The following is a 12,533-nucleotide window of genomic DNA, read 5'->3' on the forward strand; positions in this document are numbered from 1 at the left end:
CGTTTTACGACACATTTTTTTGTTTGCACAGGCTACAAAAAAGTTGTTTTTCTGTGAAACTTAATGCACGCACATAAAACATGAAAACGTATATGTGCAACCTTTTTCAGATTTTTTTTAGCATTTACAAATGTGTTTTTTTAAGTGGGTTTATATGTACCCAGGCTCATCAGATTTTTTTTTAGCATTTAGAAATGTGTTTTTTTAAGTGGGTTCGTATGTACCCAGGTTTATCGATGCACTTCTCTTTTTTTCTGGCCGCCTGTTAGGATTTTCCTCCGATCCAAAATAAGTGTCGCAGATTCAAACTAATTTTGAACTGGGTTTAGTTCAAAACCGCGACACTTTTTATAGTTCGGAGGTAGTATCATTTTTTTTCTATTGAAAAATGACTAGATAATATGTTCCCCTTCGGGTCATTTTCCATTCCTGTTTCTAAGGGAATCTGGAATGACAAAAGAACTGAACAAGGAATGCTCGCATGAAATTTGCCTTCAAATCATCTTAGTTTATACATTTCGTGAGGAAGAACATCCAAAACTTTGACTATGCACACCGCGAAAACAATCTCCAGGCCTCCAGTGGATATTAAGCAAAAATAAATAAAAGATGGGATTTGCCAAAACACTATGTGCATATCATCATACATACAAATAACAGTTCGATTCTTCCTAACGACTACTTCGATCACACCGCTACATTTTATGCATCCTTCCAGCTACAAAATTTTCTGCTGCTGCTGCCCACCCTGACTTCCAGCTACAAAACATAATCCAGGAAACCCTTTATTCCACCTTTCCACCTTTATACCCCAAAGGAACGTGTAATATAGATGTACACAAACAAAAGAATAATTTCGCAAAAATCGCAGCATTAGCCGCTCCCCACTTTTGTACCACTGCCCAGCCTGTACACCCAAAGGAAATGACACATTTACAGCTCAGATCAAAGTTCTCATTCTTGTCACCAGGGACTGCATGCTCTCCAGCTTGTCGGTCAGCTGCCTGATGTCCTCCGCGCGGCTCTCGTCTCCGGTGCTGGTTAGGGACGCGCATCTGGCCTTGGATTCCGAGATGTCGCTTTGTAGCGAAGCAATTGTCGCTTCCAGGGCCTCTTTCAACGCCGCATTTGAGGTTGTATGAAACATTGGAGTCCTGGGAGTCCTAGGGGTGCTTACGCTGCCAAAACTGTTCTGCCTGCTGAGCCTGCCAGGCGAGAAAATGTTGTCCATGCCTCCACTTCCTGCAGCAGCACAGCTTTGTAAGACACGTGCAACCTCATTTCTCCTTAAGAAAAGCAGCAAGAAAAGAATAACAGGCCATGTAAAGTAATTCATTCCATTTGTCGCAAAAAAAAAAGTAATTCATTCCATACCTAGGTTCCTCAGCTGTTCTATGGTTCCCTGGCCAAGAGACTTGTCAAGTTTAAGCAGACGGAGAATTCCAGCAGTGATCCTCCCCATAGCATCAGCTTCAGATCTGCAAATCATGGCAAGGTGCTCCAGCTCTTCTCTTTTTGCCACAGCCTCAATCTGCACGTTCAAATGGATATAAATAGTTGAGGTGTAACAGTGGCAAATTCCCAACAGTTTTTGACAAATATTGGAAGAAGTGTTCCTACCGGTTCTTTAACTGAAAACTTTACATTATCCATCATCCACTTGGCATCCCCAGTATCATCTTTGCCAATGACCATGGTAGCTTCAACATCAACACCTTGGTCACCAATAGCACTTGAATTGTTCAATCCACTGCATGACTGACTATTGTTTAATTTTCCATTTCCAACGAATTGATTTCTCAAGCGAGGTTTAATTGCCTGTAAACCTTCGATTCCAGCCTGCAGGTGCCACCAAATATCTGCCAATTAGAATACAGAGAAGGCGAGCACCAAATTGAAATACAAAAGTGCAGCTGTCATGGATATACCGTAAAACGCTCCACTGGAAATGCCTTCTTGCCCAACACCTTCTCTGCACCTCCCAAGTTAGGTCTGTCACTGCTTTTGCCTGACAAGTGCAGATTCCTGAATGTTGTATGCCAACATTTGTCTTCCCTACTAATAGGATCACCACTACGAGGAGAAGACCAATCTCCTACTTCTTCTGTCCCTTCAAGTGCGAACAACCAGTTTCTTAACTCAACTGACACATCAAGATCATCTGGCACCCCCAGATCAAACTTCGAATTGCTGTCATTGCCTTCGGATCTTGCTTCTGTAACATTAGGGGATAACGGGATGAGAAACACTTTTCAAACAATGCAAGAAAAGAAACAAAACAAGAAACAAAGATTTTTATCCACCATCTGAAATAAGGACTTGAACATTTCACCATGTATTGTTTCAGTACTAATAGTAACTAAAGTAGAGCTTTTACAATCTAGAAAGTTGCAGATGCTTGCCTTCCTTGTCAGTGACGTGAGATGGTGTGAACAGTTTCCCGAGTGGACCAGAAGATAAATCCTTCAGGCCTCTCAAGAGGCCTTCCCCTGGACCACCATCAGGCCCGAGAATACCGAAACGATGCAGTAAAGACTCGGTATAACTCAGTCCACCTCCGAGACGGACACCAGATACCTTCGATGATACATTCAAGCTATGGCACTCCATATCCCTCATGTCATAAGGCATTACATGAGTGATGTTTATGTCAATGAATTGAGCACCTGTAGCGTGGTGTTTGCTACGATGGTCAACCCAAAACACCGGTCTCATCTTGGGATGCCCATTTTCACATACCACAACGTTATGTTCACCCGTCATGGCAGTGCCATTCTCATGGATTGTAGCACTTTCTCCTTCCAAACAGTTTACTGAGACAGTTCTCCACATCACGTTAGTTGTGACTGCAAAGGCACCACCTAGAGTGCGATGAGAAACTTTCAGGTAGAGATCCTCTCCACCAAACTGAACCAAGGGCATATGTATGTCTCCCGCTGACAAATGTTCCAAGAAATTGAGCTGGAGACTATTCATAGTTAAGCTCACAGCCGTATCACTGGGAAGTTTTTTCTGAAAATTGTCAACTGAAGGCTCACTATCTTTGCCAGACTTGTTACCTTTACTAACCTTTGAAATTCGTTCTCCAACCTGCCCAAAGTAGCTGTAGAGGCCTAAGACAAAAAACAACTGCTCAACTGAAGTGTTGGAGATGAACTGTTGGAAAGCAACACCAATTCTCACAACCCCCTCTGGGGGTGGCAAATCACACAGAGGGCTACCATCTGCGGTAACCATAGCTGCCTCAAATCGAATGTCATCTAATTCAATACATTTCAACACATTTGGAGAGGGATCCCTCACTACTCTCTGTCCATTTGAAGTACTAGAGGTTTCAAGCGAGAGGCTTAGATGAGAAGCTCTACTAACCCACTTCCTCTGGCTGGCATCAACAGGTTGATATTCCCAAAGAAGGAAGCAAGCTGGATCTTTGTCAAGGTTTAGTAGTGAACAGTTTGCTGATGGTGACTCGCTGAAGTGTAGGTCCTCTACATGCAGTCTTGCTCCTGAAAATGATGACTGGGAGCAAGCGGTCTTGGTTCCACTGCACCTTGCAATTTCTTCAGCATCTAACGGAACAGATAGATCGAACTCTTTGAGAGAAAACGACAGGCTGTTAATTGAGGAATCAGCAACTGTGGCACTGTGATTGGGCACAACTCCATCAGCTAAGAATGAGGCAATTCTTAAGCAGGATTGTTCCTGAAGGGTCACCTAAAATGCAAAAATACAGGCAATATTTAATCAAACAGAAAAGTTGAACATTATGTTTCACTGTTAATGTTAAGAAGACACACCATAAGAGGCTGGCATGTGATGACTGTTTTCGAAGCAAACTTTGGAGGTGATGGAGAAGGAGTGGTCTGGAGACAATAAAGGGAAAACAAAGGAATTCCAGCAGCGAATTCCAAGAACTGATTCCCAAATGGATAGATCGGAGGACAGAAATTTTGACCTGATAATAAAGTAACATATAATAGATTAGGCCCAGAGATGGTTGATAACTTGATATGATACAAGCAGTAGTACAAAAGCGAAGGCATAATCAGTATTCACCAAAATCAGGGATAGGCAAGGGTTCTTGTGGAACAGCTTGCATAGATGGTTGTATCAATGTGCATGGAGGACGAGAAAATGTGTCCCTGTAGAAATAATATTCATACATGAGACCCAGCAAAGGTGAGTATTATATACATAGCTTAAATAGAATCTCTATCACTGTTATATCAGAAGTTAACATTACCAAAGTAACATAAGCAGTGCATAGATATAAATTGTACTGGATTCCCATCTAATTTAAGAGAGTAAGTAAATGACTATAAACTTCATGACTTGCATAGTTTAGTCACTATAAACAGGGTACCTATCTTACCTCAGAAACAACCCAGCAACCTTTATGCAAGACAAGTTTTTTGAACTCTCCCCGTCTGAAATGCTAGCCTTTAAAAATAATGAGAAAAACAGTTGTCATCATGTCACTAGATGACTACGATACAAAAAAAATCTCTGACAAGAAAGTATAAATACTGATGTAATTAGCAAAGCATACAGTACTCGATAGATTGACAAGCTAAAAATGTACCCGTGAGAAGAACAGCGATTGCATTAGAAGTTCAAGCTGAAACTCTGTCAACGCAAATAAAATTTTAACGAGAAAGTGAGTAGATGTCTATAAATAGCATATTGGAAGTTGATTGGTTGCTAGTCCTTACCAGCATCTTTAATGCAAAGGAATATGTGATCTACAATAAAGGATACCAAGGAAGATCCTGCTGCTTCTGCATGCTGTTCAAAATAGGAGAAGGAAAAGAGAATGCAAAGAATATCAATATGTGATATGTCTGATAATCCTACTACAAAGAATGCAGTCATAAATACACGAGAGAGACAAACCTGTTGAGACTTTGGATCCAAATCTCCTCTATTTAAGCACGCAGATACCCCAGTCATGAATCGAAGAAACGCCCGTAAACCTGACAAAATGCGTTTTCAGGTGTGACTGATACAAACAAGAACTGAACGAAAAGCTAAAGCTTTATTGTCAATAACCATTTACCAGGTTCACTTAAAGCAGGACAGAGAGCTTCAGTAACATGCAGCTGAACCTCCAGGCCAAGTGGGTTGTTCTGCTCCGTTCGTTTCAGAGTTATCTGATGTTCGACAAATTTATAAGCCAAGCCAAGACAGGCAGAACTTCCAACATCAACTAACAAATTCTCAAAGTTGACAAATCATATTCCAGACACTCACATTAGCCTCCCCTGATATTCCTTCCAAAAACCTTTCGCCGCCAAAGAACATTCGCTTTGCACCATCATCATCTCGTTTGTTATCTTGACTGCTTGAAGAGTTAAATCGTGCATCGGCAAACATGTCAGGATGGGGTAAAAGATCAACTGACAGTGACCGCCATTCCAATTTCTGTGAATTTGGACAGAAAATATGGGAGATCAGAAATTGCGTTTACTATGTCCTCATTCATTATGTCCCAGTACATTAGGTAACAACACAAGAAGACATTAATTTGCTGGGATAAACTAGGAGAGTATTAAACCTTGAAAACATAAATGAATCCTGTGCTGTTGGAGAAATCCCTTGCTTCTTTCAAATTTACAGCCTGTATAAATGGTATTTCAATCAGGTGGCCGAAAACGACAATTTTACATGTTCAAGTGCAACTTTAATCTAGCAAGAATACCTGCCATTTTTCGTTTGTTGTGTACAGTACGAGATCACGAAATGTGATAGCAGCTAGCGGAGGTGACCTGAAAAGAAATTAGAAATTAAAATCGATGTCCGTGCATGTTGCATCCAGTTTACTCACGGAACAAATAATAGGGAAAAAAACAGAATATGCAATAAGTCACCAGAAAAGGCCTAAATGTCTTTCAAGACAGAAGAAAAAGGTTAACATACCATGCCATCAGCAAAAGAAGAACTGAATATGCAGACAAGTAATCAGAACATACCATGTTGCATCTCCTTGCCCGCAAGCACCTCCATGTGTTTCCAATAGCAGGTTCACGATACCTACTTGTACAGTCATGCCATCTGCAATCTAAGCCCGGTATAGCATATTAAGCCCACTTGTATTTCAGATTTTGTAAGGGCAAATTGCTTGATAAATTTGCATTCGGTCCATGGTACAGAAACAGTTGTATACAATTATAAAATTACCATTATTACTAAAACAAAAGGGGCAGACATGCACACAAAGGAAAAACCAAACCATAAAACAGAAACACAAAGCCTAGAAAGATTAAACTAAAATGAATACCATGAACTACCTTGATGATTTTTACAGTATAATCATCATTTAACAGAAGCAGCTCTGAGTGGCCTTACAGATAAATTTTTTGAATACGCATGTACTGACTACTGAACATCAAGTGCAATGGAGCCAACCTTATCAGCATATCCATATCCGGTGCTTTTAGTTGATGCTGTTGATGACGCGTTGCTAATAAATGAGTTGAGAAAAGAACATCAGTTATTGAATGGTCATATGATGGCACAAAATCACAAGCTGGAAGAATTATAACCTCGTAGGGCCGGAAAGATTTTCTGAATCGTCCTTCTCTACAAGCACGAGATCAAGTTTATCAATGTTGACCACAATTGGCTCCACTTGCACATTTGATACCGATGGCAGCTGTAGTGATAATAAAAGAATCTAACTGTGAGACCTGAAAATACACCGCCAATTGTGATACAGAACTACCTATGATCATAAGGTTGATGTTGACTGCAAGTAAGAGACTTCACTGGAATGTCACAAGAAGTGTGAGACCACCCATCTATAAGATACAGAATTATGGCTACAGGGAAGAAATTAACAAGAGCCACAGTTTCCTGCCAATGCCAAACAGAGTACTGACAGAATTAACATTTGAGTCTAAATTTCTGACACGCGACTAGAATTTAGAACAATGACAGTCGAATCCGCATATTCACCATAATTTCTAGCACCGACAGACACAAGAGCACCAACTTGACAACATTCTGAACAACAAATTCGCCGCAATCCGCTCACCGACACCGAGGCACAAGCAGGCGAGGAGGCGGCCTTACCGTGATCTGGAGCTTCCCGACCCGCGCGCGTTCGACGGTGAGAGACGGAGGCAGCCCCAGGCTGGCGTGCAGCGCGTCGCCATTGATATCTGCAGCGCCCCAAATCACGCCCAAAAGGCCAAAACCGACAGAAACAAAAAAAAGTTAGCACCGACGGCACGAACAGAATTGGCATACGCGAGAAGGGTTTTGTCAGGGATCCGACCGAGGTTGGAGAGCTCGGCGGTGCGGCCGTTGAGCTTGAACTGGTCGCGGGTGAAGGACTTGAGCCAGTACTTGAGCGTGTACTCCAGCGCCCGCGCTATGATCGACTCCATGGACGCCCCGGCCCTCCGGGGGACCTTCTGGGGGCGGCGCCCGGCGGTTCTCCGGTGCCGGTGTCGGTGGCGGGCGTGCCGCCGGATCGGAGGCGAGATTCCGGCGGGATGGTGAGAGAGAGAGAGAAGAGGGGGGACAGGGTAGGGGCCGGGGGAGGTGGAGGGGGGGTGAAAGGAAGTGGTGGGCCCTTTTAGGGTCTGTTCTGTGAGAGTGAGAGTTCCTTTTGGCTTAAGCTTTTGATTACTCCTCATTAATTTTTCTCTGCTTCTGTGTGAGCTTGCCACTGGAGCACTGCCTTGTCTTGATGCTATTTTTGTGCTTTAATTAAAATTTTATTTTATTTCGGTTTTGCTTTGGGTTTTGTGTGTGTTGTGTGTGTGCAAGGCGTGTGATTGACCAGTCTGACACGTTGGAAAGGGGTGATTCCTTGCTTGGGTTCTAGTTTGGGTGTGGTTTAGGTTGGCATAATGGCATTAATTTGGAAGCTGCTTTGGGATCAATGCTTAATGTATGCGTCTTATGGCAGGTGACTTTGTTTAAGGCGTGCTGGTCAAGTGGTCAAAGTATCTACCGCGTCCTTTAATAATTATAAGTATTTGAGAGGGGGGAATGGTAAAGCCAAATGAATTTAGCAAGTTTGGTTAGTACCTTTTTAGTGGTACTTATTAATTTACTACTTAAGAGGGGGTACTGTAGCTAGTACAATTAGCAATGTTGCATTAGTGCTTAGTATTATTTACATCCCCAGCGCGTTCAAGGCGGATGTATCTAAATGTATACTCTCTTCATCCCAAAATAAGTGTCTCAACTATGACTTGCTTTAGTGCAAAGTTTATTTTTTGAGTTGTATTTTCAAATACATTTGCAATAAGTTAAAGTCGATGCACGTTTTTGGGGGTTGATAATTTTCCATGTAAAAATGGATAGTGGGCATGGAACATTACTTAATTACTACTCCTCCCGACCTGTGTTAGTGTTGAAAAACGTTTTACATTATGGGACGGAGGAAGTACTTTCCTTCTTAATTAACCAGCTGTCATTTCCCCGGCTGTACTAAAACAACACTAGAGACCAAGCCGACATGCGAGAGAGGGACGCCTCAGTTTCAACGTTTCATGATCTAGCCGTACCTTTTCATCCCCTCTTCACATCCAAGCCACTCTTCGCCCCCATGGTACTCATATTTAATTCCAACCCCTAACTCGCGCTGCCCCACAAAAGCAATCAGCAGCTCAGCCCATGTTACTGTGGCGCAACAATCCAAGATCCAACAAAAGTTACCGATCAATCCTTCAAAATAAAGCTAGGTAATTCTCCAAGCAACTACACGGAAAAAGGAGCCGGACTCTGCCGTACTGTCAAAGCGTCAATGGCTCCTGGCCCTTGCTTGATGAAGCTTCTTCGTCTTGTGGTAAAGGCAGGCAGCTAGCTATCCTGCCTCGGGATTGCTAAGGACAAATTAACCGACTAGGTTAACTGTGGGATGGTTTAATAGTACTAGTTGATGATCACTTCCATCTGGATTAACTGTTGTCACTCAGTGCAACATGGTCGAGCAGATGGATGGATCTGGCGTGAGGACTCGTGGGCTTTTGTTCCTAGTGGGAACCCATTTGGTTCTTGGATGGCAGTGGGGCCAAGGAGTGCTGTAGCACGTGCGAGTTTTGCACTACCAAACCAAAGTTTATCGCCCTCTTCATTTCCTAATATAGTGCGTATATATTTGTTGAAAAGTTAAGTTTTACAAACTTTGATTAAATTTATAAAGAAAATTATTTGTACCTATGGTATCAAATATATAAAATATGAAACTACATCTTGTGATGAATCCAATGTTATATATCTAGCATTCGAGATGTAAATGTTTTTATCCACAAACTTGGTCAAAGTTTGTGAGCATTGACTTTTAAAAAAGATGCATTACATTATGAAATGGAGAGAGTATTATTCGCAATCAGCCACCCACACGCGACTCTTGAAGCAGTGAAACACTCCTATAAAAGATGTTGGAGTACCCATCTTTCTGGGCTGCTTGAGGGCGAAAATAGGCTTTTGACCGTCCGTTGCCGGGTGTCTTGCGGCGGGAGCCTCTTGGGGCGTCTCCGAGCCGTTTGATCTATCCGGACGGCTTGGACCCCGGCGATCGCTTGGAAAGTCCATGATGGGTGGACCGACGGCGCGCCCGAGGCCACAGTCTTTGGGAGGACTTCGGTGCGCCCCCGCCTGTGCACGAGAGCTTGGCTGGATCCGCCTATCGGCATCTTCACCCGAGCCGGTTGGTTCGGTCATGACAATCGGTGCATGTCCATAACGAGTGGACTGAAGGCAGGTCTGGGACCACTCTTATGTGTCGGACTTCAACAAGCCCCGTCTGTCGGTGTCTTCGCCTGCGCTGGCCCGTTAGATCGCTATAGTCGGCGCATGTAGTGCGCCTGCTTGCGCCGACTGTAGCAACGCACACACCCTCTGAATGGGTGGCTGCGGTGCGCGTGGGGGCCACCGTCATTGGGCGCGGACGCATGAACGAAATGAGAAGACAACACACTTTGACCCTCCTCCAAGCACGTAAACGACTCTTTGATCTGCTTCTCTCCCTCATAAGGTTTATCCCTTGCTGCATCTGTTCGGAACGCAGTATTTTCAAAAAAAATCCTATGATCACGCAAGATCTATCTAGGTGATGCATAGCAACAAGAGGGGAGAGTGTTATCTACGTATCCTCGTAGACCGAAAGCGGAAGCGTTACGACAACACGGTTGATGTAGTCATACGTCTTCACGATCCGACCGATCCTAGCACCAAAGGCACGGCACCTCCGCGATCTGCACACGTTCAGTTCGGTGACGTCCCACGAACTCTAGATCCAGGTGAGGTCGAGGGAGAGTTTCGTCAGCACGACGGCGTGGTGATGATGATGATGAAGTTTTTTTTTGACTGGGAACTGTAGGGGAAACCCCCACAGCATATCAAAACTTTATTGATAAAGAGAGCACAATTACAAGTACAGTTAGAGATTACAAGGGGTAATCAAACTAATAAAAGTCAAGAAAGATAAAAAACAAGTTAGAAGAACAAGAAAAAGGCCTCAAGGTGGCAAGAAGGAGATCCATCTAAGTAGATCATCCTTATAAGAAGCTTTTACTCTATATTGCATTAATGTAATATCATGGATGAAGACACTTCTCCATTTATTGAATCCAGCTCTTTCATGCCTGAAGACCTTAGCATTTCTAATAATCCAGATATTCCAGCAAGCAATAAATACCACTTTAGTGAAGAAGGGTTTCCTGAAGCTCCCGCTAGCATTGCTAACCACAGCAGACATGAGGTCCCCAGAGGACCAATCAATCTACAGGTAGTTCCAAACTCTGACACTAAAATTGCAATTAAAGAACAGATGATCTCTTGTTTCCCTAGCTTGCACAGGGCAAAGCACACAATTAACTCCATCCTCCAAATGCCAATGCCTTTTCCACCATATCTTTTGTGTTCAACCTGTCCATAATAAGCATCCAAGCGAATAATTTTATTTTCATTGCTCATACTCTTTTGCTGATCTCCATCCCAACGGCGGCGCTCTACTTCGCAAAGAGATCCTTCTCCTTCCATCTCACCTCTCCAGTCATGATCAAGGGGGACACGATAATAGTGATGATCATTTGTCGACTAATCCTCCTGACCATATGCATGAGCTTTGTGATGACATAGGATATCATAGTGGTGAAAACAGCGAAGGAAACAGTGAAAACAGTGAAGAAAATGGTGCAAAACCCGGCCCATATCGTATGTGTTGCGGCCAGGGGAGCAAATCTGCCTCGGGATCCGGTGCGTCAGCAGTGACAGAAGGGTCCGCCTCGGGATCCGGCGTGTCATCAGCGATAGAGGAATCACCTGGCGCTGCATCAGGCGCACCAGCAGCTCCTGTCTATGCTTGAACACGTGACCAACTGCGGTTGGAAGCGGCGGCTCCACCAGCCCGCGCGAATCAGTGGCTGCCACGCTGCAAGTTGCTTGTGGCATGATCGGCTCGTGCTTCGGAAGCTAGCCGACCGTCTACAAGCAGCGCGACGCAGCTCGACTGGCGGGTGCGAGGCCAGATGCGGCAGGTGTGGGCTCAAGCGCAGATTCCTGCTGACCCGTGTCGTCTGGTTGGGGGGGATCTTCTGCGCTGGTTTCTTCTCGCACACACCAGCCGCATGCCACAGAAGATTAGCCAGCAACGGACCCCGCCAAAACTGCTGGCGAGGATGGATCTGCCTCGGATAGGGTGCAGATTCCGGCTCCTGATCGACCCGCGGGATCATTTGTGGCGCAAGATAACACTGTTTCACAGTAGCGCCTTACACGACTACAATCAAGGGTGAATAAGCCAGTTAATTACAAGCACATAACAAAATATGGTATGATCTGTTCTACAGGGAACCAGATGAGCCTAACATACTTGAGGAGGCTCTTGGTGATGAGAAGTGGAGGAAGGCAATGCATGAGGAATATATGGCACTATAGAAAATAAAACTTGGTATTTTGTTCCTCCAAGGCAAGGTAAAAACCTTATTGACTGCAAGTGGGTTTTTAGGATCAAAAGAAAGTCCGATGGAGCAGTTGATCGTTACAAGGCAAGGCTAGTTGCCAAAGGCTTCAAACAACGGTATGGCATAGACTACGAGGACACATTTAGTCCAGTTGTAAAAGCTGCCACCATCCGTCTTGTTTTGTCTATTGTTGTTTCCACGGGATGGAGCCTTCGACAGTTAGACATACAGAATGCATTTCTTCATGGTGTTCTGGAAGAGGAAGTTTACATGAAACAACCTCCTGGGCTTGAAAATAGACATTCACCCTCTCATGTATGTAGGATTGATAAAGCATTGTATGGATTGAAACAAGCTCCAAGGGCATGGTATTCACGTCCCAGTAAAAAGATGCCGACACTTGGCTTTGTTCCTTCAAAGCCTGACACCTCATTATCTATTTACAGTAAGTTCAATACATCAATATTTGTTCTTATATATGTTGATGATATCATTGTCACAAGTTCATCTGATGAGGCAATAACATGACTATCGAAGGACTTAAGCACTGAATTTGCCATGAAGGATCTTAGAGATTTGCACTATTTCCTAGGGATTTAAGTGAAGAAGCAC

The 12,533-nt window shown here is 43.7% G+C and overlaps 1 protein-coding gene across 1 annotated transcript; it reads right to left on the bottom strand.

Moving 5' to 3' along the window:
* Positions 1 to 582: 582 nt before the first annotated feature.
* LOC123046845 (uncharacterized) lies at positions 583 to 7,539 on the bottom strand. The gene is made up of 20 exons (XM_044470277.1): positions 7,277 to 7,539; positions 7,072 to 7,160; positions 6,543 to 6,652; positions 6,406 to 6,460; positions 5,970 to 6,058; positions 5,699 to 5,765; positions 5,555 to 5,617; positions 5,251 to 5,421; positions 5,057 to 5,150; positions 4,894 to 4,973; positions 4,713 to 4,785; positions 4,583 to 4,626; positions 4,373 to 4,440; positions 4,057 to 4,142; positions 3,798 to 3,955; positions 2,403 to 3,714; positions 1,929 to 2,215; positions 1,621 to 1,839; positions 1,375 to 1,531; positions 583 to 1,242 (listed from the first exon to the last, which is right to left on the bottom strand). Exons 1-20 carry the CDS (start codon positions 7,386 to 7,388, stop codon positions 941 to 943), a joined length of 3,636 nt encoding a protein of 1,211 aa, XP_044326212.1. The 5' UTR covers positions 7,389 to 7,539; the 3' UTR covers positions 583 to 940.
* Positions 7,540 to 12,533: the final 4,994 nt, after the last annotated feature.

The sequence above is a fragment of the Triticum aestivum genome, chromosome 2B (assembly GCF_018294505.1).
Source record: "Triticum aestivum cultivar Chinese Spring chromosome 2B, IWGSC CS RefSeq v2.1, whole genome shotgun sequence".
NCBI lineage: Eukaryota > Viridiplantae > Streptophyta > Magnoliopsida > Poales > Poaceae > Triticum > Triticum aestivum.